At 41.5% G+C, this 26,477-nt stretch overlaps 1 protein-coding gene across 1 annotated transcript in view; it reads right to left on the bottom strand.

Annotated features, from left to right (window-relative positions):
* RAMP3 (receptor activity modifying protein 3) overlaps positions 1 to 25,349 on the bottom strand; it is a 50,736-nt gene extending 25,387 nt beyond the window's left edge. Inside the window, exons 1-3 of the mRNA XM_041405187.1 lie at positions 25,180 to 25,349; positions 6,217 to 6,246; positions 3,065 to 3,197 (exon numbers count right to left, since the gene is read on the bottom strand). Of these exons, the coding sequence (XP_041261121.1) occupies positions 3,065 to 3,197; positions 6,217 to 6,246; positions 25,180 to 25,231 (215 nt within the window). The 5' untranslated portion in view covers positions 25,232 to 25,349. The remainder of the gene's footprint in view (positions 1 to 3,064; positions 3,198 to 6,216; positions 6,247 to 25,179) is intronic.
* Between the last annotated feature and the right edge of the window lie 1,128 nt (positions 25,350 to 26,477).

Below are 26,477 nucleotides of genomic sequence, written 5' to 3'. Positions count from 1 at the left end.
GGAGGCTAAAACTCTCATATTGGTTTGCAGTACCATCTGACACGCACAGAAGCCTCTTCTGTTCCAAATCAGTGAAAAGGCTGCTTTTTAAAGAACACAAGTTTGTTAAGAATGTCAGAGATGTCAGAAAATCTTACAGGTTAATTAGGTTACAGCAAATTGGAGTCACTGCAAATTCTCTCACAATTGCTTGATCTAGGTGAAGCACTACAGATAATTGCTATTTACAATCCCATAACCAAAGGACAGCCATTTACACTGAAGATCTAAACCTCCTCCACGAAACAAGGAATTTAGAAAATTAGCAGATTTCCATTAACTGTTACATTTCAATATAAATTACAAAGATTTGTTTCAAAGTGAAAAGTGCCATGTAGAAATTACTGCATGAAGAAACAGTTTCTTCTACACAAAATTCAGTTTTAACCCACTATCTGATCCAGACTGATTAATTGTTACTTCTGGAGGCTAGATATAAAATCAGCACAAACTAATATTACCAGGTTTAAATATCTGAATTTTAAGTGCCCATGGATAGATACACCAGTTTTTCATTAATTTGTCAGGTTACTCCAAAGAAGTGTTTCTGTCCCGTGTCTCAGGGACAGAAATTCCTCCAATGAGCTGGAATAAATTAACCTCTATGTGTCCCTGCTTACAGCAGAGGGGTTGGAACTAGAGGATCTTTACAGTTAGAGGATCTTTACAGTCACTTCCAACCCAGGCCATTCTGTGATTCTATATGCTTCTTATAGAATGCATGACATCAAATAACAATGTCTATTCTCAAAAGAGTAAAAATCTTAAAGGTAGATGCACATTTGCTGCTTCTTCTGTGCAATGAACCCTTATGATAAGTTTGTAATCAAGACTGCAAATGCTTGATTAATGCTTGATTCAAGAGATAAATTTCAAAACAAATTCCTCCTGCTACTCTCTTCTAAAGTAGAACTTGAAACATTTTTAAAAAGATTTTCAGAAAATATATATTATATAAATTTTTAATATTTAATGCTGTTAAAAATGTAAAATATTTTCTTTTGTGAGAACCTTGAATTCTTCTGGTACTGCTTTTGAGGAAAAATTATCAAAACCTCAACTTCTTCAGAAAAATTTTCTTGTACAGGGAAAGAAAATTACTCCAAACAGTGAGCACAATTGGAAAGGATAAAATCAAGGTGGATTCTTAACTCTAATTAAAAGTCAGGAAAACTCAGAAACTTCAGTCACCTCCAACCCTTGAAAAATTCTTGCACACAATATGTGAAATCTTGAATCAATTTTAGCAGAAGTCTCTCAAAAAGCTGCATGTTTTTTCACCTGCATTAATAAAGGTACAGTCTAATATTTTGGCTCCTATAGGTACTTTTCACAGCTGCAAGTAATCCCATTAGTTGAGGTCACTTATTGATTAAAATAAGATATCAGAAAAGAAAACTTGTTATTCTGAAACAATTATAATGAAGATAAAATGGAGCAAAATTACAGTGTTTCCTTCAAAATAAATAAAACCTCTTGTACTTAGATGACTTATAAATTACATTACATTATCTGCATAATGTACAGATATTTATTAAATAAATTTAGTAGTACCAACACTGCAAGGACTTTCTTTTCTTTTGTATACACACACTTCTCTGTCAGATTTGACTGAAATTTCTGCAAGCTGGTTTAGAAGAGCTAACCTTCTCTTACTCTTCCCCACAGCTGGAGAGAGCTGCATGAGTGCATCTTTTACTCCAGTGCCATAATATTTAAGAATCTACCATTAACAGGTTGCAAGATTTTAAAATCGTCAAGGCGTGTGAATAAATGGTCTAAGAAGGAATAGCATCTAAATTGATAATATTATGTCAGATTATGAAACATTATTTACAGGTGGGGCATTTCAACACAGGTGCTGGTGCTAAGGGAGTCATGGGTAACTGATGCAACACAGCACTGCAGCCCAACATTTCATTATCAGTCTGTTGGTGATCAGCTAGTTAAAGTCTGCATCACATGACACGACACTAAACAGGACACAAGACCAATGATCCCACCAGAACATATCTGGGTCTCAATGACACTGTAACAGCTGTGGTTACAGCTGGCTTGAGGCTACTCTGCCTCCATAGCAGACTCCAGAAACAGCACCAGCACAGTTTCAAATGCAGGAAGAGTTCTGCTTCAGGCTGGCTCATACCATACCAACTCTAGTTCACTTGAGTCTTGTTTTCTTAAGTGCTGAACACCTGCAGCTTCTTCTAATTTCAGTTGGTGTAGAGGGTACTCAACACTTCTGATAACCAGACATTATGCATGAGCAGACATGGTCTTAAGAAGCAGATGCTCCACAAAGCCAAAAATGCCACCAATTTCACAAAGCCCGTGAGTTTTTTCCAGATTAGAATTTGAAGTGTGCAGCTTTATAAAGAGACGCTTAAATACCTCCCATAACTATGGAACAGGAAAAGAGATTAGAGAATAATAATTCCACCCTCACTACTGTCAGTCTTGCAGTATTTTAGACATCCAAACAGAATGAGTGGTGCTAGCTCTCTCCATGCTAGCTGGCAGGCAAAGAAGTATATGACAGCTGGTTCAATAGGACAAATCACTTTAAATTTGGATAGGGCAATTTCACATGAGGTGAATTACTGAAAGAGTGTCATCTTACTGAAAAAAAAAGGAAATCAGAGGAGGGAACTGCATTGCTGTCAAGAGAACAGCATGATTCTAAAAGCATATATTGCTTTAGTGGTTTCACAGAAAAGAGATTAGTTACAGAACATTTGCCTAAAAGGCACAGAAATACAGATTAAATGTAAACACAACTGAGGTAACGCAACAGCAGCTAATATTAAATAGCCCATTGGTTAGTTTTCATTACAGTGGACTATTTTGCACACTGTTTGAGTTAAAAGCCAGGTGTCTGTGTGCACATGGCCTCACTGCAGGGCTTAAGAGCTACAGCTTTGCCCTCTACAAGTGGCAACAGAATACAGAAGGTTTTGTATATTCTGGAACACAAATATTTTATATACACTAGGGGAGAGCTATTAAAACTGAAACTAACTCTTACATGATAAATTCTGTAAGGTTGCACCACTTTTTTGAGTCCACTTTCTTCATCATCTCTTCAAAAGATTTTCCACAGGCAGGCAACTTTTCTAACATGAGAGATTCATTGCAGAGCTCAGTCTGTTGACGTGCACCTAGGAAACATCAGATGCACCTTTAATCACAAACACTGAAATAGAAGCACAAACACATCACTCAAATTTGTTCACACAGTCTAACATGCCACTTACACTCTCATAAGCTTAATATTTAATTTTCCAAGCAATTTTAGAAAATAGACAAAACACATATTTACATAAATATGTTAAAAACATAACTTGGTATAAAAAACTAAAGGTTACCATATATAGTAGTGCCTTTTAAATCTAGAGGAACCTATCTAATCACTTTTCTAATCTTACATAGCTACTACTCATACTAACTCATTATTATGCACTTGCATTTTTAGTTAAAAGCTAACTGGATCTCACAATCCCACATTTCAGTGTAGAAAGCACGTTTCAAGCTCACACACATGCATCACATTCAACTAACTATATTAATGTGAAATTACTTTAACATTGGAAATATTTGTATGTCTTACCAGCTAAAGGGTGTGAATTTCCACAATCAAAGGTTTTTCTTTAGTACAGCCACCAAAGGAATTGTCTAGAGATCAAGTCCTGTGAGGAGCAGCTGAGGGACCTTGGGATTGTTAAGTGTGAAGAAAAGGAGGCTCAGGGGAGACCTTATTGCTCTCTACAACTTCCTGGAAGGAGGCTGTAGCCAGGCGGGTTTTGGTCTCTTCTCCCAAGTAACAAGCATCCGAACAGCTCAAAGTGGCAAGAGGTTTAGATTGCATATTAGGAAAAATTTCTTCACCAAGGTGAAACAGGCTACCCAGGGAGATGGTTGAGCCACCACCCATGGAGGTATATAAAAGATATGTAGATGCGGAACCTAGGGACAAATTTTAGTGGTAGAGTTGGCAGTGTAGGAGTAACAGTTGGACTCAATGATCATAGAGGTCTTTTCCAACATAAACAATTCTATAATTCTAAGAATTATCTGCAATTATCAAATGCTGACATGACAGCATATAACTACTTGCAAAGAAAGAGTTAACCTTGACTTGAGCAAGCCTGTAACTTTTTCAACCTATAATGGTAACTCCAGTATATTTAGCCAGCCAAATGTTTTTCTCATCCAGCACATGCCTGTGTTGGAGTACAACTACAGTGTTTTAATAATTGTAATAGAATTGAAATTCTGAAAAAATTCTCTTCAGACTAATGTGTTTGATTTTGATAAGACTGAAACATTTTGTTTTGATCAAACCCTTAAACATCTTGCTTTACCTCTATAGATGCCACTATTTTGAACATTATTCTGTATAAAAAATGCATTAATATTGAAAATTACCTGTAAATATATGCATATTAACATCCTAATACAAATGCCTACATTAAATTAGTCAGAAAAAAAACTGTGTAAATTTTTCCCTTCACAGCAGCTCAAATCCAAGAAATGTATTTACCTGAGCAAAACTGCAACCCTAACAAACTGGTATATCAGGGAATCCGCCTGAGAATTCTGGAGGCACAGCTTTTTTTAAGAATACAGCCAAGGAGAACAGACCATTTGCTCCTAAAAAAAAAATTCACTGAAAACATATTTACACCAGGGAGAAGGAGGTATCAGGATCCTATCACTGCTGAAAAGAGCTGATAGTTCTAATTTTGTGTGGCAGCAGCCAAACGCATTGTCTGAGGTTAGCTGAGGTCAAAATCAGGCACGACTTTGCTTGGTAAGAAGAGAAGTCCTCATGGCCCCATTCCTTACCATGCAGTAAAGAAAACCCCAAATTCTAAGGCAAGATGACTGGTCTCAGGCTTCACATCATAATCCAGCCGTCAGATACTCAGAAGCTTGAGTATCTCCATTAGAAATCAAGCATGTGATTGTAACACAGGCTTGAATGAACATCATTTCACCCAGGAAGGAGCTGGCTCCTTTGGAGCCTGGGCAGGAGCACCTTGCAATTTCAATCCAGGTATCAGAGTTGACTCCTTACGTGGTGGTCACTCTCTCTGTGATGGTGTATGACAAACGACAACCATCTCATCTGGCCAAATAAACACCTTGCTTTCACATACTTGCTAAGAGCAGCAGGCCCACAACAGGACAGCCTGTGCTGCACCTGAAACCATAAGTCTACAACTTCCTCTTCAGGTGTACGGCTCACTCACTAGGACCTAATCCTTGCTCCTTCATCGTGTCTGACTGTCAGTGCTCTTAAAGCTGTCATGAAGCATTCATCCATTCTGGCAAAAAGTCAGAACTACAATTACTCACCAGTGATAGAAATGGTGAAAAATGCTACACAAGAGCAGCATAATTTTGTCCATGAGAAGTTAACATGATAACATGGATCCTGCCTACTTAAGTGTTCCTGTCGAATCACCAGCAGCTGCAGCAGTTACCAGTTACACTTTCCACAGACAGACCTGCAGATGAATGCTAAAGCTATGCAGAATTCAAAACCACATATGAAAATTGCATAGCTCACAACTTAAATCCTGCACTGATGCTTTGACAAAAGTTATGCAAAGCTGCTTTTTCTGGCAGGGTATTCGTATTCTAAACAGCCAGCTATCATATGATTTATAAACAACACAGTACAATTTCTTCTTCCACTATGTCACGTGTGCTGACAATTTACTCCAGCCCCTTCCCAGAAGGATGTTTAAATGCATGCCATTGGTATTTTTGCTTGTCTGTATTTAAAATTTCAATATTTTGCAGGGTCATGGGAAAAAAAAAAACTCCATCAGAGTCATTTGAGCCCAATCTGATGACTCAAGAGTTTCTGTCTAAATCCCTGACCAAAAGAGTTCAAAATCATGGATAATTCTGCAATTTCACCATCACTCTAAGGCTGCAACTTAAAACAAAGGTGTTTTAAGAGCAATTCTGAAAATCTTGCGTCAATATATTGATAACGACCTTTACAAAACACTACAACACTCTCTTGCATACAGCCAATGGATAAGACCGGTTGTAAAAAATGCATGACAATTGACTAATTGAGATGAGACAGGATGGAAATGTTTCTCAAATGTTAACCATTAGCAAAACAGAAACAGAAGCTTGAATTTTTGAGGTAAGACTCACCTGCGAATCCAAGCGTCATTAGACCATTAACTAGGAAGGGGGAAAAAAAAGAGATGAGTTAGATACCTCCACACTCTATATAAAAGGATTAGTGCAATTACAAGCCAAGTAGAGGATAACTACATTTCAACAGAATATTAAAAATGCTTATTCAAAATTAGTTTGTTTTCTTAAAGAGTATGTCTAAAAGAAATAATGAGCATTTAGAGAACATTATGTTTTTAAATTCCTTTTAATCTATCCTTTAAATGGCTGAGTCAAGACTTGTAATGGGTCTCTATATACCACTCCTTCCTCTAGTTTCCAGTATTAAGGATTAGGGACAGGGCAATTTTTACTTCAAGCTTCTTAATAAGTTTGGGTGAAAAAGTTCAAGAAGATAACACACACACTCAAAACATAGGTGTACTGCACATTCTAACATGTAGAGAAAAAAAAATAATTTCATTTTTAAGCAAACACAATCATAAGTGTATACTCTTCTCCTTAAAAGCATATTGCTGTGTTTAAGTCTCCAGCTTTTGCACAGTGAAGTCACACATTTTGAAAACATTACAATCAAAACCTATAAGCTTCTTATGCAAAAGTTAGACTAAAACACGTATATTGGAAGTGCAACCAAATGGAAACAGACTATACCAACAGAATTAGTATAGTCTAGCCTTCTGATTAGTGATTTGCAGTACATCCAGATGGATTAAATTAACAGAAACCCACTGTGTTTGCACAGCTCCAGCCACACCCAGGATTTTGTAACAGCTAAGGGGGAATGGCTTCAATTATTTTTGATGTCCCACTGAAAAATAAAATTGCTGACAAATCTTTATAGTGTTAATTTCATCAGAAATTAAATTTATGATTTCACACAAATGGGTGCCTCCCTGTTTATACAATACATGGCACCCCAGTAAAACAAATCAAAATATATGTAGCAGAGTATCAGTACCAATCATTAATCTGGACCATGGTCACTGGGATATGCCAAGCTGTCAACTGAGTTAACTGAATATTATTGTGTACATGCATGAGAGAAGAATTTAGATCCTTCTAAGGAACATATTTTTCTTCCAGAAAATCATTAATCTCTGTCTTAGTTACTAATGAGCCAGAATGTACTACAAAGAGCAGGAATCCACACATCAGAAAAATTGTCATGCATCCAAACACACAGAGATGAAACTTCATAATACACGCTGATGGCTGTATCTCTTTCACAAATAGAAAACTTTCCAGGCTATTAGCAGATGGACTAATAAACAGACTTGATTCCCTGCAAAGGTTTTTCTTGAATCTTCATTTGAAAATGAGCCTTATTGACTGCAGAAGACTGAAAATCACATTAGAAGTACAGGCTTTACAATGAACCCAAACCCACCCATTCTGTCTAAACAGTGTAGGGTGCACATAGATACCCCAGGTACTCCCCTGGCAGATCACAGACTGCACCCCCAATTCTTATTCCATCAATTTGTATCACTGTGCTCTAGATCTTTTATGGTTATGGCTGCAATAACTCTCACAAGACCACAGCAATACAAGAGAGGGTTTACAACTAGAAAGAACCAGACTGCCCCAAGCGTCAGTGAGGAAAGCTATGAAAAACGAAATACTGAATAAAGGCTTACAGGTCAGTGCTCACAAATCCTCCTGTCCACAACAAAATGTGCATTACTCATTTTTTTATCTGCTCATAACAAAGTAACACAGGATGTTTTTCACCTATTCTCAACCAAAAGATTCCGGATACCTTCAGAGAAGGGTAAAACAGCCATTCAGATTACCATGCACCACCCGTCTATTTTCTTTGCTCTGAGATACTCAACAGAGATTTAATCAGGAGACTACATCATGCTGGCCATGATAGTTTGCACAAAAACTCTCCAGTAGCTCTTTTAAGATGCGGCAAGCTCAGCTTTTTTCTTGAAAGGCTGATGCCATGACATCTCTCATTAGAAGATTCATAGAAGAAGCAAAATGGATGGATCAGTTGAAAGGTGTTACCAAGACCCCAAAATAAAACAGTTGGCATACACTCCCACTTAAACTAACATTTAGGGAGATAAAAGGAGGTAAGTTTAACTGTACAAGCTACTTGAAGTAGCTGCTTACTTTTTTTTCTTCATACATGGTAGCAGCATGTGTGATCATCCCTAGCATCAGCTGAATCAGATGGGAAGCGAACAAACAGGTTAGAGCCAGAGCAAGAGGTGAAGCAAGTATCATCAAATGAAGGATGAGGAAAAGCAGGTTTGAAAGGCTTTTGGAGAGAACAAGAGAAGATAAATAAAGCAGGAGAGAGTAATGGAAAATAATAAAAGAGGGAAAAAAACCTAATTTTTTTAATCACAACCTTCTTCAAGATATCGTATGTGAAAAAAATCTCATCCTAGACCTTCACTAGAACCTCTTATTGTCTACTCTACTCTCCTTTAAAACTCTCCTTTTTGTAAAAGGAGAGTAGAGAGCAGATAATAAAGGGGTTCTAGTGAAGGTCTAAGATGAGATTTTTCTCCTTTTTTGTCATTCTGACACTACAAAAGGAGTTCAAAATGAGATTCACAGCCATACATAAATTCACAATTGGAATACATGACAGGGTAACTGTCCTGTAATTTTGTCAAGTATATAAGCTTTTTCTGTGAAATGGAAAAATATTTCTCAAATGTTTGCTTTATTTCTATACTGTTACTATCCATTGATATTTTTCCCAGAGGCTTAAAAGAAGCACTGAATGTCTGCCTTGCAACTACTTCAATAAACCTGAAGCAGCATATGAATTGATATGTGTTCTCCCTACTCCACCTTTCTCCAAACATGTTTTAAGAACAATTCTGAAAATCTTGTGCAAGTATGAGTGAAATGTCACAATTTTCCCTTGTCTGAATGTTTTTTCAAGATGCTATTACTAACAGCATATAGTAAGATATTTTGAGTGGCTCCCATACTTTCTCAGAATAATTCTTCTTTCAACAGATAAAACTGCTGTATGCACCTTTTAACCAGCAATTACAACAGCGTAATACTGTGCATGTTCTTTAAAATTTGTGATGTTTATTCAAAACTTCATTTTTATCAATCATAACTTTCATAAGCAAAAAGAACGTGTAAGGAGCTCAAGTTAAACCTCATGTCAAGAGCCTACTTCTGTATCTCTTTTTAAAGACAATCTTGCCAATTACCATCATCTAATATTTATCTACATCAGGATAGATCTCCATTGGAAGTTATGTACTAACCAAACAGCTGCCTCCCTGCAGAACTTGAAGTTTCACTGATAGCAGCACATAACTGTGCAAGAACTGCCCTGACATACAGTTCACAAAAGCAAGTAAAACCAGAGTTTGAAATGGGAACTGCTGCTCTGCAATCATGCACATATGATCTGTTGGAAACATAAGTGAGAGATTGATACTCTATTATTAATATTATATATATATATATATATATAAAATTTGTCATACTGACAAATCTCAATACTCACATTTTCTTATAAAACTGATTTGAAATACTGAATAAGCCAATCTTACAGCAGTCTAGTGTTTCTTCAGGTATTTTAATATTGGACAAAGCTATCTGTTGCACAGGTATGACTGAAGATCATGTTAAATTCAGCAACCTTTTATGCAAATCCCAAGTCATACCATTACAGGTGCTGTAGCAGGAATGCAGATACTTCAGGGTACCTAATGCAAAAGAAATTACCCATGGAAATTACTTCTGTGCTCTCACACAATGTCAAGAGGCATCCTACTACATTAAAAAATTGGTTACAATTGGCATAGGTTTTCTTTATTATCTGTTTCCTGGATATTCTTAATTTTAGGAGATTTATTTCATTAGGGTCTGTCTGAATAAAGAAGGACAAGATGAGCTAACACGAGCATCACATGATTGCTTTCCAAAGCCTTTTCTAAAACTCCTCTATTGGGGTCAAGTCAAATGTACATGGCCAAAACACGACACACTCTGAAAAGGCTAAGATATCCTACAACTTGATGGGAAAGCCCAGATGCCACTATAAAAGTGGAAGGAAAGGAAAAATAATGTTTTTGGTACAAAAACTAAACCACCTGTCACTCTCTAAATAACTCTCTGCACAATATACATGGCTCAGAAGGTCATCTTTTGTTCTCAGCTATCAACTGTCCTTTTCACACTTCTTCATAAGACGAATGGGATGGGGAGAGGGGGATGAGGACAGGACATAAGAACAACATCACACAGTGTGAAAGCAACCAAGGAAGAGAGGCAACTGAAGTTCACAGAGACAAGCAATGACAGGAACTCAACACAAAGGAAGGATGCCAGGAATAAACAGAAGCTTGCAATAAATATAGTACTTGAAAGAAGTGCTACACTTGCATTCAAAATTGGCCCAGAAAAAAATGTGTCTCGGTGTATGGAGTGGCAGGAGCAAGGTAAATCTGTTGGCAGGATGCACTGATCTGTATCTGGGTTCAAGAAGTTTTCTTGAGAGCTAGCATAACATGGAACTCAGCTTTGCATTATCTCCAGCTTTGATGCTGAAGCTCCTTTTAATGCTCTTTTTATCCCCTTGTGTCAATGGTATGGAAGATGCACATATAGCCATAGAAATATAACACACAAAACTGAAAGGGCAGCTCAATGCTTACTTTACCACAGTTTGAGGCACTATATTGTTTTTAAACTGCAAAGATAATTTCAGACTGTTAACTATTTTGAACATTAGAGTCTTCTTCCTGCAGAGCAAGAAAAACATGAGAGGAAGTAAATTAAGCCTTTTCATTTCATCAGTGGAAATCAACAGGGAATGCATCAGAGGCATAAATTTTTCCAACCCATGCTGGTACAGAGTTTCCTGTGACTGCAAGGCAATGTGACCATTATTCTGAACTCATGCTTCAACTGAGAATCTTTCAGAGTAGCAATACAAATTATAGTCCTTTACATTCTTTTTTGAAGTTCTTAAATCACTGTTGGCAGCATATTAAGAATGAGGCACAATTTCTGAACAGTCTGTCTACTTCCAGAAGTGTTGGATGGGTTTTCTACTACTTTGAAACTGGTATGGTGTATTTAAATAAATATATAACCCATATTTTTAATAAAATATTTTTATTAAATAAAAAATAAATAAATATTTATTTCTCAAAAATAATTAAATTAAACATACCAGTTCAACAACTAACTTGTGAGGGGATTTCTCAGCTGTACACTAAGATCTGTATTGTGCTGGAAATTGCATGGCTCGGCCTGAAATGTAACAATGTTTTCTTCAAGCCTTTTCTGTCCCATTATGTTTTTGATGAAACAGTATGTAACTGAATTGTAAAACACTTTTGTTACAACCACTGACTTTCAGACAGTGGATAAACTAAATACTCCAAGAGCAGAAGCAATTGCTTGAAGTAAACTTCTTTCACACTTTTACAAAAGTGGAATACACAAATGTGATCCTTGACTCGAAATCCATCCTTCCAGAAAGTAAAACTGAGGAAGGATAAGAGGAGTACATTTGTTTTTAGACTAGAAAGAAATCTGTGGCATTAGAAACAGTTTAAAGATGACATTTAGCAACAGGCACAGCATCACCAGCCAGTCCAGGGCGTGATTGTCCCACTCTACTCTGTGCTGCTGTGGCCTCACCTCAAGTCCTGTGTGTAGCTTTGGGCACCGCAACATAAAAAATACATTATGCTATTAGAAAGCATCCAAAGGAATGTTTAAAAGATCACAGAATAAGTTAGACTGGAAAAGACCTCTGAGATGATTGAGTCCAACCTATGACCTTGCCAACTAGACCAGAGCACAAAGTGCCACATCCAATCTTTCCCTAAACTCTTCCAGGGACAGTGACTCCACCATCTCCCTGAGCAGCCCATTCCAATATCAAATCACCCTTTCCATGAAAAAATTCTTCGTAACATCCAGAAATTGTAACCTAAACCTCCTGATAGAGCTGAAGACTGTATCCTCTTGTCATGTCACCGGTTGCCTGGGAGAAGAGACCAACCCCCATCTGGCTACACCCTCCTTTCAGGCAGTTGTAGAGAGTGATAAGGTCTCCCCTGAGCCTCTCTTTCTCCAGGCTAAACATCCCAGCTCCTGCAGACATTTCTCACAGGAGTCCTCTGGACCCTTCATCAGCTCCACTGCCTTTCTCTGGACTTGTTCTACTACTTCAATGTTCTTCTTGAAGTGAGAGGCCCAAAACTGCACAGAGCACTCAAGGTGTGGCCTCAACAGCGCTGAATACAAAGGGAGAATCAATTCCCTACTCCTGCTGGCCACACTACTTCTAATACAGGCCAGGATGCCATTGGCCTTCTCAGCCATCCTGGCTCATGTCCAGCATCCCCAGGTCCTTTTCCACCAGACAGGTTTCCAACCACTCTGCCCCCACCCTGCAGCACTGCATGAGATTGTTGTGGCCGAAGTGTAGGACCTGGCACTTGGCCTTGTTGAACCTGAGACCTATTGATCCAGCCTGTTCATATCCTCTGCAGAGCCTTTCTAAACTCCAGCAGATTGACATTTGCATCTAACTTGGTGTCATCCACAAATTCACTAAGTAGAGAGTTGATCCATTCACCCAGATCATCAATAAAGGTATTAAACTGGGTCCAACACTCATCCCTGGGGAATCCCACTAGAACCAGACACCAACTGGCTGCAACACAGTTCACCACATATCTCCTGGCCTAGCCATCCAGCCAGTTATTAACCCAGCAAGACTGCACCTGTCCAAGCTGTGGGTTGCCAGCTTCTCCAGGAGCATTATACAGGAGTTGGTGTCACAGGCTTTGCTGAAGTCCAGATGGTGAAGGGGGAAGCCATATGAGGAGCTGCTTAGGTCACGTGGTTTGTTCAGCCTGGAGGAGACTGAGGAGAGACCTCATTGTGGTCTACAACTTCCTCATGAGTGGAAGCAGAAGGCCTGGCACTGATCTCTTCTCTGAGGTGCCCAGTGACAGGACCTGAAGGAATGGCCTGAACCTGTGCTAGGGAAGGTTTAGGTTGGTTATTAGGAAAAGGTTCTTTACCTAAGGGATGGGGACTGAAACAGGCTCCCCCAGGAAGTGATCACAGCACCAAACCTAAAAGAGCTCAAGAAGCATTTGGACAATATCCTCAAGTACAAGGTGTGATTCTTGGGGCTGTCCTGTGCAAGGCCAGAAGTTGGACTTCAACAATTCTTGTGAGTCCCTTCCAACTCAGGTTATTTTATAATATAAGGTGGAAGGAAGAGAGTTCCAGACAATTTCACACATCAGGAGGTGCCTACGGTCAGCAGAGGCAAGCATAACATTCCTAACAAACCCAAATCTCCTGAATTAACTTCTGTGTGTATTACCTAGGACGTAAGGCAAAGACTGTTATTCACCATGTATCTAGGGGCCTGCCAAAGGCTTTGTGCTCCTTGTTTTCATCTAACCTCTGCCTGCAAGACCTGGTCTTCTGAGTCTCAGCATACAGTAGTTGCCACATAAGTGTGTAACATCTAGAACGAGACCATAGCTCTTCATGATTTCTGACTACAGATAAATACACTTCTCACAAATGGAAGTGGAAAATCTTTTTTTTCACCCCCTAAACATCTCTACTTCTTCAGGTTCACTACAGCCTTGTGAGGTACTGCTACTGAGATCTCCATTTTACGTGAACTGTAGAAATAATGACAGAACTAGTCAGAAGTCTGTCTAAGGTCACAAGCAGAAACCAGCATCAGTCATAACTACAGTGTGAGCCAGCAGCAGTCAGGTGCCAGTACCTATTTCACTATCTCCTCTCAGAAAATGTGACCAAAGCAACTGAAGAACATGATCTCCCTGCCCAAAAGATAACTGTGAAATGTGTCAGCTGTGCAATTTATGGGAAAGGTACGTCAACTAATGAGGCAGCATAATTCTGATTCACTGCCCTCAATAGTGAGATAGCTTGCAATTACTGTTGAGAGACACGCACACCCCAGACCACATGAGAACTGTGACAGCCCCTGAAGTTGGCCATCTGCATCCGGGACCACAGCTTGACACTGTATCATGTGATCACCTGGATGCACATATATGATCTAATGGCTGCTCATTATTGCAACACAGATGCCTACATTAGTCAAAAAGGCAGGAAAACACAAAAGAAAATGTCATGTGACGTAAGGCTTCCCTATAGTAAGGAAAAGAAGTCAGCACAATACAGCTTTTATTCCATACCTAACCACCTGTGAAAGAATGGGAAACATCAGTCCCTCAAGGCCAATAGAGACTCCAGTTTGCTCCTGTGAGGTAGCCTGAAACAGAAGTCAAGCAATCTTTTTTTTTTTTTTTTTTAAATAACTTTGGGAAGGGGAAATGACCCATGAAGATTTCACAGACAAGGGTCACTGCACACTCCCTCCTGAGGAAGTGTTTAAAACCATGGGACACTTGAAGACATTTTAAGTTCCTTCTTCCCTTGACAGGCGTTTAAATCAAGATACTACCATCATAGAACGTCTGGGAAAATTATTTTTTCCTTTTCTGACCAGAAGACAAAAATTCCCACCCTGCACATCCACCTTCTCTTGATGCTGCATGTACTCTCACAGATTCCTAATACTGTTACATGTTACCATGCTCAGGCATTACATCCAACATGATTCCAGCGAAGTCACATTTTCTTTCAATTCTATGCCTACTATGAAATATTAAGTTGGCCTGACCAAATGTAGGCTATTTCTCTTCAGCAGTCCAGCTTGACTACCAGGGTTTCAGAGCCCTGGATACTCACCTATATGATCACAGAATCTTTTAAATGACATGCTGCCATGAAGAACTCATAAGAACAATGAAACACTTAACAAAATATCAGAGCTTCACATGTCTACTTATACTGCTGTACATGTACCTGCTCATAGTAGGTGTGAGTGGCTTTTCACAACACCCTTGCTCCAAGGAATAAACACTGAAAACAGATCCTTGCATGGCAGCATGATCCCTCTACATCACCATTTTTCCTAGGTGTATATAGAAACATAGGAGACCACAAAGCAACAGATTCTGGCATAGGAAATTACTTAGGCCAATCTACTGGAGTAAATCATTCCACCAGGTGCCTATCAAGCCACTCTATTACAGCCCTCCTCAGCTGGACAGGAGGAGACAAAATATAATTAAAAGTTCATGGGTCAAGGACAGGCAGAAATCATTTAACAGCTACCATAATGGGCAAGAGATTCAGCATGGTAAAATAAACTTAATTTATTGCCAATTAAAATCAGAGTAGGGTAATGAGAAATAAAACCAATTCTTAAAATACCTTTGCCCTACCTCTCTCTTTTTCCCAAGCTTAATTTGAATTCTGATTTCTCTACCTCATCCTTCTGGAGCAGTGCAGGGGGATAAGGAATGGGGGCAGCAGCCAGTTCATCATGCATCATGTCTCTGTCACTTCTCTCCCTCCTCAGGAGAACGACTCCTCACACTCTTCCCCTACTCCAGTGCTGCATCCCTTTCACAGGAAACAACAACTCCACAAACTACTCCAACATGAGTCATCCCCACAGGCAGCAGTTCCTCATGAACTGCTCCAGTGTGGGTCATTCTACTGGGTCTCAGGTCCTGCCACGAGCCTGCAAACTTCCCACGAGGTCACAGCCTCCTTCGGGCATCCACATGTTTGAGAATGGGGTCCTCCAGGGGCTGTAGGTGGATCTCTGCTACCATGTGGTCCTCCCTGGGCTGCAGCGGCACAGCTGCCTCATCCAGGTCTTCAGCACAGGCTGCAGAGGAATTTCAGCTCTGGCTCCTGCAATACCTCCTCCCCCTCCTTTTGCACTCACCAGAGTTGCTTCTCTCACACATTCTCAGTCCACACTTTCATCTGCTGTTCTGCAGCAGTTTTTTTCCCCATCATAACTATGTAATCCCAGAAGTGTTCATACTGCCACTGATGGGCTCAGCCTTGGCCAACAGCAGATTCAGCTAAACAATATTGGTTATTCTCTATATTTACCTATAGATCAGGGTTTGTTTAGCTCCGACACTATCAGTGGGCCTGCAAAACAGTTTACTTAAATCTGCCTGCTTTCACAGTCTTAGAGATGTTCTAAGGTTGATATTTCCTGTGGCTTTGCTCCCATATGGCAGGCAAACTTTTTCACCTAAAGCCTGAGGGAAATCCTCCTAAGGATTTTGAAGTCATGCAAGAAATAACTAGAAAGGAGAGTACATAAGAATAAGTAGTCCCTTCCCTCTAGTTTTGTAAATGTGTCAACAATACTCATGAAGTTACAAAGAGCTTAATTTATTTATATAGCTGTGGAGTGGTACATTCTGACACCAGAAGGAATCCCTCACAGCTTCCAGATCTTTTGTAGAACAAGGTGAAGAAGGTCTTACAATAATTTCTAGACTAGTCCTAGAACATCTACTCAAAGACAGATATTCTTCATAAAGATTTCCAGTGTACATTTCAAGACTGCAAGAATCCCCCATTTCCTACAAGAGGTGTTTATTTTACATTGTTCCTACCAGCACTTTTTATTGCTTTGACAAGTTTTTGTTTTCTGAATCACTGCATGATAAAGTATGAAGTAGCTGGGAGGAAAATAAAACCTAAATATCGCACGGTATATTTGGCATGGAACAGCATGAGCCATATAGCAACAAGCATCCTTATGGTCTTGCAGTGCACATTCCACCCATTCTGTATTGCTCCATCAGAAAGGTAAGACAAAGAGGAGTTAGAACCTACCTTAGCTAAAATTCGCTGAAAATAAGAAGTCTAAAATGTCACATTACTTCACAGAGAGAGATTCCTCTCTCAATTTCCAAAAATATTTAAATCCAAGAAAAGAGCACTAACATTTCTTTCAAAAAACTCTTAAAGCACAGAAAGAAAACAAGTATTTTGAGGAGCTTAATTTTCTTTTTACCTTTACTTCGCAATGCTCGGACTTTTTTGCTGTTTCTGGTTTACACTGGAGCCAGTTAAATAGAAACTGGACCGATGGCTATTCCAGCGATATTATCTCTACTTCATTGTGCATCACTAAGTGTTTCATGGTAAAAAATTCCCACCCCAAACACAGCCCTGCAATTATGTTCAGCAACCACATTTACTAATGGCAAAGGTTACCATTCCTGAATGCAAATTTACCTAGGTCCACTGTCAAAAGTAAGCGATTTACGTTATTTTTAACACGATACAGTAAGTTCTGACTTTGTGAAATAGAGACGTAGCTTATAATAAAACTAAATATTGATCTGCTATCTAAAAATAAAACAGGAATACAGGCGATTTCACACATACTGAATCAGAATTGACAACACCATGGAAATAAAGGCTTTGAGCATCTCTTCACTGAAAGAGAAAAATTTATTTTTCCTATTTCTCTTGAAAACATAAGCTTAATGTTTTATCAGTGTTGGTTTACAATACACATGGCTAAATACATTTAAATAAACCTCTTCTCATATTAAATTGGACAAGTTATGTTCTTGGTACATGGAGATCCTTGAGGAGTAAATCTGGAACAGCTCATGAACTCAAGAGATGTGGAGAGACAGCATTATACTTTCAGCCACTTGTCAAAAACAAGCATGAAGAGAAAATCTGTTCCACAGCCCCATGTAGCTACCAGACAGCAAAACCCTGACATGAAGGCTGAGATCCCCTTCAAGCAAAGGCCACCTCCATGCCAAAGCTGTAGAACGCGCGTCTGGGTAGCCCAGAGAAAGCCACAGCTGCTCAGACAATACCAACTGCAAGCAGCCGCGTGGCCTTCACAGGGCGAACAGCCCTGAGGACTCTCTCCAGTCACAGAGCATGAACAAGAGAAAAGATTACAGATCAAAGCTTAAGTCCAAGTGCTGAAGTCTCAGAAGAAACCTGAACTTTGTGTCCTATTGATGACCACTTGAATGACTTCTATAATGTTGCATTTCCTGATCCAGTATCTCCCCATCTCTTCACAACATTTTATAGCTGTGAAATTTCTTCCCCTTTCTGATAAAGGCAGGAAGGCCACCCAGAAAAAAGACTGCACACCCTGTCAAATCTCAAATTACGTATTTTAACACAACAACAATAATGCAATAATATTTTATAACAATTCGTCTCTAGCACAAATCTCTCTGGACACAAAAGGATGCAAAAGAGATCTGTCACTTGTGACATTTGGAAACAAAATGATTTCATGTGGTGTTACATTTTAGTTAAATGGTATGCTCGGTCTCACCCCTCAAAAAGTACGGTTTATTCCAAACTGTGTTCCTCCCCTGAAGTCTCGTGTATCTGTAATCCCACTGGCCCAAGTCTTATTCCACGCTCACTTTGAATCTCCCTGTGAAGCTGTGCAAGGGAGACAAGACTCGCTCGTGGCCTTTCACTCCCTAGGCTCTCCCTCTCTCCCCCTTCCCCCTCAAAAACCATGCTGCTCCCGGGGATGGGACCCCCAATAAACCCTCATCTAATCAGCACCCTCAGAAGCCGTGTGGAGTTTCCTTGCCTGCCTGTCGCTCCCAGCAAGCATACAGCTTAGGGGGCCCTCCAGGGACTCCCTGGGGAGCTCCCCCATACGAACTGCTTCAAATGGCCCTCAACGTGCAGCAAAAGCACCGACAACCCTAAGATGAAAATCACCCTGCCGGCACAGCGCAGAACCACGCAGAACACCGCTTCTGCGCCGCCTTCGGCACCGTGGGGCAGCCACGCAGGGCGACAGCCGCGGCCCCGGGCAGCCCCTCCACCACCGCGCAGAGACCCCGCGCCGCCATTCCACCATCGCAGCCCGCGCAGCTTTTGAAATCGCCGGCGGCAGCTGCCGGCTCCTCCGTGCCACGTGGCCAGCACGTGGCTGCTCGGAGCCGCCAGGAGCCGTCGCCGGGAGCCAGTGGGGGGCCGCAGAGCGGGCAGGCCATGCGGATCGCCGAGCCCCAGCAGCCGATGCCCTGGACCACAGCAGCGGCGAAAGAAGGAACCAAAGCCCACCACTTTCTGCGGGGGAGCCACCGGAGGAGCTAGAAGCAGCTTTCAGCTTTGCCCGAACCCCGCACCCCCCAAAACTGGTTTCATCAGTTCTGTGATCTCCTTCCTCAGTTTTACTCTCTCCCCCCTCACTCCTCCTTCTCCCTAACTCCATCCCTAACCCGCCTTCCCCTTAACAAACCCCCGGGACTTCACTTTATCCTACTAAACCTGGCTAGCTCAGTCGGTAGAGCATGAGATTCTTAATCTCAGAGTGCTGGGTTTGAGCTTCATGTTAGGCACCACCTGAATTAGTGTGGTTTCTGCCGGGCTGTTGGGGTCTGCTCTGGCTAGCTATGGAGCCTTGCCCACATGATAATTCATAGACGAAAGTAGAATATTGAGAAGTACTTGTTCTCCTAAGGGTTGGTGCACCTGCTGTGTGTCTCTTGGAATAGACAGAATGTTTCCCATGTGGAGAAGAGCATCTCAATCTTTTACTTTCATCTATGAATTATCATGTGGGCAAGGCTCCATAGCTAGCCAGAGCAGACCCCAACAGCCTGGCAGAAACCACACTAATTCAATTTCACATAATAAGTGACAGTCATTACAGGCCAATGTTAATTACACCACTTATTCTGACACTGACCACAGATAATGCTCTGCAAAGTAAAGGCAAATTAGTCACATTTATTAGAGTGTGAAAATCTTAAGACAGATGCTTTATTGTAGGGCCCAGTGCTTCAGCACAGCCCTTTGCTCACCCAGCTTAATCTGGGTGAGCAACAAGATGCGCCTTCATCAGCCTGGTGCTCTGCTAGCGTCTCAGCAGTGCCTACCACATCGTCCCCTTCAGGTGAGAGTCCCCTTGGCTCAGAGCATAGGGGAGCAAGTGACACCCCATTTGCAGAAGGCCATCAATCTGTCTCCATACAGGCAAAATTCTGTATTCCTGGAGACAAACTGAGGCTAAGGGCTGTTATGCAGGCATGCCCCTCATCCAAGACAATATGGTAGACCACATTAAACTGCTCTGAAGAGAACAAGGAATCCTCTCCACCCTTTGGACCATTTCTAACAGTGCCACTGCACTTTCTTTTTGAGGTTTTTAGCAAGGAAAAAAGTTATTTTCAGACTGGTTTCAAGGAAGCCAACATATGAAGGGAGATTAAGACTAAAAACTTGTGAAAGGGCACCTTTCTCCTATTCCACTTTGCTACTCCTTTCTTTCCTCATACTTGCACATTTACCTAAGAGAAGGTAAGAAGACCTAAGAGTCCTTCAAGCAGCTTTCAGGTTACTCTACATATATATTCACATTAAAAAAATGTGATTTTTTCCATATATATTTTCCAGTTTATTTCAATGAAAGCCTGACTGAAGAGATTCTTATTTTAGAAAAGACAGGCTGTTTCCATAAAACACGAAATAATACACTTCTAAATTCTGTTCTGAAATAAAATGGTTCATGTAACAGCTTTCACTAAACTAAAAGGGTGTGAATTAAAACAGGTTTCATTATGCTTGTGAAAATTAATCTCTCTGAGCCCCAAATGAAAGCACAGTTTGCTTTCTTCATGTGTCTCTCAAGTACTAATTTCAATAGCCAAGACACAGATGGCAGCAAATGGTGTTTTCTAAGGGACCACTCATTGCATTTTTTTCCTTGGTAAGGCAAACTGGAAATTGATGCATTTGTCTGCAATTCAAGCCATGAATCATCTCAGTTACCAGCAGATAGGTGGAAGAAACTGAAACACAAACAGTACAAAAAACTACTGGAGGTGCAATGCTTAAACACAACTCAACTGACAAAACCTCCCTTGAGCTCAGCTCATGACCCTTTCCTTCAAATCATGCAGTTTGTGTGTATCTACCTATAGCAGTACCTGTCTATCTCAGTGTAGAAGTCAATCTCCACAGTCTCTTGTGCACAGTCTCTGATGCAATTAAGACCTGACTTCGAGGAGGCAAATGTGGGAGGAAAGGAAGGGCTGAAGATCTGTTTTAAGGAGTAATAGGCAAGTAGGGAGAAGCTGAATCAAACAGTAAGTCTGGGGCTGGCATTAAAAGAGTGGTGCCATTAAGGGACCATCACACAGTGTGAGAGACACACAGTGACAAAACAAAGTGTTTTGCCTCATAGGCAAAACAAAGCTACAGGCAAAGCCCTGAGACACCAAAGGTATTTAAAACCTTAAAGAGGATGTAGATAGTGAGATCTTACTAATTTAGTAGCAAGAGTTTACATTAGCTAAATGGTTTCTAGGATTAGATCTCATTGGTGTAAATCAGGGTTTAAAAGCCTGGAGTTACCTTCTAAAATGGAGTGCCATTCCTCCTGAGGGCTGAGACCAAGCCAGCTGGAGATAGGATGCTCTGTGCTACCACCTGCAGTCCACTTGCCATCACAGGGACAGTCCTGCCATTCACCCTTTCAAGGGAACTAGTGTGAACCTGTCCCTTGTTGCACACGTAAATCTTAGGAAAGAAGCAACACTTTCCCGAATAAAAGGAGAGACAAACAGGGTGAATGGTGGTGGGAAGAATGCCTGGATCCAACAGCAAATTGGCTGCATTTATACCAGATGCTTTGCTTACAGGATGGATGTTGGTGGGGTTGCTGTCTTTGTGCTTGTCTAATGTGGAAAATCACATCTTTAGAATATGAAGCATCATTTTAGTAGAGAAGTGTTTTTGTCAGAACTCTGTGGTCAGTCTCAGAATAAGATGTTCTGTTTTGCAAAGGTTTATTTGTTTTACACACACACACACTTGCCTGGGTCTATTAAATTCAGAACTCCTACAACGGTATCCCCTTTCTTTGTTTGACCCTTTGCAGCTGCAGAACAGCATGATATTCATAAGAAAATAATGGGAAAAAAAAAAAAAAAACCTTGATTTGGTTTTCAAACTTTAACCTGCTAAAGTTGTTCCCTGTTGGATATATTTTTTCATCATTGGAATCCAAACTCTTCAGGACTTACATATGCCATGTTTCACACAAGGGAAGCTCAGGACCTTACAGAATTTGGACCTTTATACACAGCTTTTCATTATTGTTTGCAGATGAGGTATAGTCTTTAAAACAGAAAGTAAAAATGTAATTGGGACCAGGCTGTTTCCAACTGTACAGCTGCTCACCTGTGACCAAAGCACTAAGCTTGGCTAACCCCTGTGAAAACAGGATTATGAAATGCAAAAACCTACTGACTATCTTTGAAATCTGCATACAAGAACTGCTCCAGATAAGGATCATACCATCTCTCTTGATATGGGTTTATACAAATATATTGAGAAAGATTACTCTAGAATTTAAAAAATACCCAACTTTACGCTGGTAGCATCTTTTAACTCAAATACTGTGGCAGCAGCTCTCTGGCCACAGAGAGCAACAAATGACTTTCCCAGGCATTTTCCTGGGGAAGGCTGTGAGAAGATCAGAGAAAAGAATGAGAAACAATTCTTATCTCCACTTGCTGCAATGGTTTTTTTGCACATGTGAAATGTGTTATGAAGATTGTTTACCAAAGGGTGATTTCTTAATTGGACACTGGATGGTGTTTGGATTGATTGACCAATTAGATCAAAATCGAACTGTCGGTAAGGGTTACAAGTTTCTTAATAAGTATAGTATAGTATAAGAGGATATAGTATTATATAGTATAATGAAGTGATTGATCAGCCTTCTGGAATCATGGAGTCAATGATTACCCAGCTGGGGGCCTGCGGCAACAAAATACAAATAGTACCACTGAAATGCAGGTGTTACATAAAGAATGAAGGAGAAACATTTGGGCAGGGATTCCAAAACCATGACCTGTGTAAAAAAAAGCGCTTTGTTAAAAGTCCTGGTCAAGCTCTTATGTTTCTTCTTACCTCAGTTTCCATACATAGAAGTATACTAAGAGAATTTTGTATGATGGTAAATGTAACACTGTTTCTTAGATTATTTCTTAGGTGCTTAGATTCCACAGTTAGTAGGTGTCTTCTAAGTATCTACAGCTCTGCTAAGCAAATCAGAGATTTCACCTGAAAGCTGGTGTTTCCAGCTCTGCCCCATTCTGGATGTCATTGCACTTCATGGAACTGATGGCATCTCTCTGTACCAAGTACCTCAGCTGATGCATTCTCTCCCCTCCACACTCAGCAAATCCAACTTCTCCTACAATCACTGAGTGAACACACTGCATTTTTTGCCATCCTCACTAACGATGGACAACACAACAAGTAGTTATGCATAGAGATAATGTGTCAAGTCCCAGGCAGAAAGATACAGAAAGTAGTCGCCTGAGGTTACAGAAGTACAGTCCCATACCCCACCCAGATGGGCTTCCCACTGCCTTCAGTGAGCTTAACACTGAGGAATGGTGGTTTCACCTAAATGGCAGAGGTCACAGCTCTCTGCTTAATCAAAAGAAGCCATTATGAATGATCATTCAATTGAAGTAAAAATTCTTCCAAAATAACTAGTTTTAAAACTGCATTTGCATTCCCAAAGAAGAAATTTAGTTTTCTACCACTTTAGGCTTTTCTTATTAGAAAACCTTGATTTCACATCCTAGAACTCTAAGGTTTTTCTACTAGGAAATCAGTCTCATTTCATTAGTTCTTGATTATATCTACTCTTTCCAATTCCAAGCAAAAGTAATGTATTACCAGTTAACAGATATTCTTAAAATCATTTGTGTGTGTGTTATTCTATTAAGAATGGAACTAGCACAGTTAAAAATGTCTAGCACAATCGATTTATCTGTGCCTCTCTGGTGAAAAACGTCCTCTGTAGCTTCCTGAGCCACAGGAACACCGTCCTTCACTCTAGTAAAGCTCTGAAAATAAATCTCCAGTGGGTAATTTTGCTTTGCAAAAATCACAGTAACATCAAGAAGTCTCCCCATACAAAAAGATTATTGCCTAGTTCCCTAACTCCAAGATTGCATAAATGTTTCACATGTCAAGACAAGTGCTGGCCATCTTTTTATTCCTTTGCAGCTGAGGAGTAACAGAAATCTGAGCAACTAAGGTAAAATTTTAGAAGTCCTCAAGCCACAGAGAATCAAAAACTTGTGCCATGTGATGTCATCCTTTTGACAGACCAACTAAGGATGATGCTACTGAACACTGTCAATACTGTCCTTTGTGGGTTTTTTATAGAAATATGTGCAATGTTTACCAGTTTTGTACTTTGGAAGGGGTTTAAAATAGCAAAGTTCTGAAGTCCTCAAATACATCTTCTAAAGGACCAGGCCTGAATTTTTGTCCCTTAAGTGTGACTCACAGGGAATCAACTGTATCTCTTAGTTTCGTGTTGAGTGAAGATGATCAGAGCCGGCTTCTGGCAACTTTAGATGACTACAACACGTTAAATCTGAGAGCCCTGAAACAATCTATCTGACAAGGAACAATAAAAGAGTTTTTCTAGCTGCTGAGGCACTCTAAGTGAAAGATCTGAAGGATACCTGTGCTTGGAACTCAACTACTCTAACAGAACCAGCCCTTCAGTCTACAGGAAAAAACCTTCCCCAACAGTCAAACACACCTCTCCAGAATCATTGTGGGATCCAAGAAGGAAAGCCTGACTAAGGCGAGAAGTTTGAGATCGTTTTCCCTGGGGCCTGGACGCCTTGTTCGGGGACGTCCCTCGGCGATGTCGGCGCGATGCTGAAGGGGACCAAGCGGCCCTGACGCTGCGCTCGGCCCCGCTGCCCGCCCGGCGCGGCCGGAACGCTCTCGCTGCGAAGCCGCCGCTATGCTCGGGATGGAGAGCGCCGGAGGGAAAGCGATCCCCCTGCGTCCCGACCCGCCGGCAAGGGACGGGCAGAGACCCCCTCCCAAAGGGATGCTCTATCCAAAGCGGGGGCTCTCCTGCCTTCCCCGAACTTCAGCCCCCCGCCCCGGCTTGAAGCACTGCCCTCGGGGACCGCGCACACGGGAGGATGCTCAGCCGGTCCCGCTGCAGCAGTCCCGGGGCGGTAGCGGCGAGCCCCACCGCACGCTGCCGGGACGCCCCCGGCCAGCCCGCCAGACACTTACCCCAGAGCAGCAGGACGGGGAGCTGCCGCCGGCGGCTGCCCGGCGCCTCCATCCCGGCGCGGGCGGCAGCGGCGGCGAGCGGCCGCGGGGGACGGAGCCCGCATGGGGCGGCCGGTCCGCAGCCGCAGAGGGCCCGAACCCGCCTCAGCCCGCCCGCCGGGGTGGTTCCTCCTCTTCATGCCTCGGCGTCCAGCCCTGGGCGGCGGCGGCAGCGGGGGCGGGCGCGCAGGGGAGCAGTTCCCCCGCCCCCGGGTGCTCCCAGCGCTGGTGGGGCGGACCCGGCGGCCGGGCCGGGCCGGGCCGGGCCGGGGTTGGAACAGCCACAGGCAAGTGTGAGTGTGCTCTGTGTGCGGCCACAGAAGCGCGGCCGTGCCTCCCGCTCCTCCAACTGCCATGGCAGGAGCGATGCCGCTTCCAACCCACCGGTCTGTGTGGCTGCCATGGGGAAAGGCACCTACCCCGCGGGGAAGGATCTGGTCGTAAGTGTCCGAGGGATTCAGGGACTCCACCCCTTGCCCTGGGAGCAGCTTCTGTCCTCCTATCACAACATCCTGGCGGTGGGGGTGAAGGCATGAAGAGCTGGAGGGCCATCTCTGTTAGTCCACCTGCAACCCTTGCATGGCACCGACATGTTGGCATGCTCAATATTTACAGCTGAACATGGGCAGAGAGCTGGCCTGACCCCACACAGACCCAGAATGGCCTGGAGTTCTAAGGTGCTACGTGTATTTTCATGTTGCAATTTCATCTTTGCCTGTCTCTTTTCAGAGATGGTACAGCTCCTGATTTTCATCAATATTTAAAGGCTGTATTCCTGGAGCTCTCTCTCTAGGAAATTAGCATCTCCATCAAGAAACACCAGACTGGGAAGCTGCTAAACGCAACTTTTCTTACCTAAAAATAGTAGTATTGCTCAGTAACAAAGACCAGACTGTTCCTCTGGGTACATGGACACTCCACCTAAATAATGGCCTTTCAGTAGAACATTAAATCACTGTCATTATTAAAGGTCAAATGTACCATAAAATTTCAAATTTCAAAAGAGATTTTCAAGCCACACACAAGAACAAAGGGTACTTTTAGGTATCAGGTTGTTAACATTGACTTTGTATGCTTGCCTATCACAGTGCTTCAAACACTTTTGGAGAGTGGGACCCCAACACAAGAGCAGAATTATGCAACATGTGCCTTTGTAACCACTGTTTTCAGTACACAAGCTTTGATTTATGCTGAAGGAAATGGAAAACTTCAGAAACCACAGAGAAGGCTGGGAATCCAATGTTGAAACAGCTCTGCAG

The sequence above is a fragment of the Onychostruthus taczanowskii genome, unplaced genomic scaffold (assembly GCF_017590055.1).
Source record: "Onychostruthus taczanowskii isolate IOZ18803 unplaced genomic scaffold, ASM1759005v1 scaffold222, whole genome shotgun sequence".
Taxonomy (NCBI): Eukaryota; Metazoa; Chordata; class Aves; order Passeriformes; family Passeridae; genus Onychostruthus; species Onychostruthus taczanowskii.
This window is presented reverse-complemented; position numbering and strand designations above follow the sequence as displayed.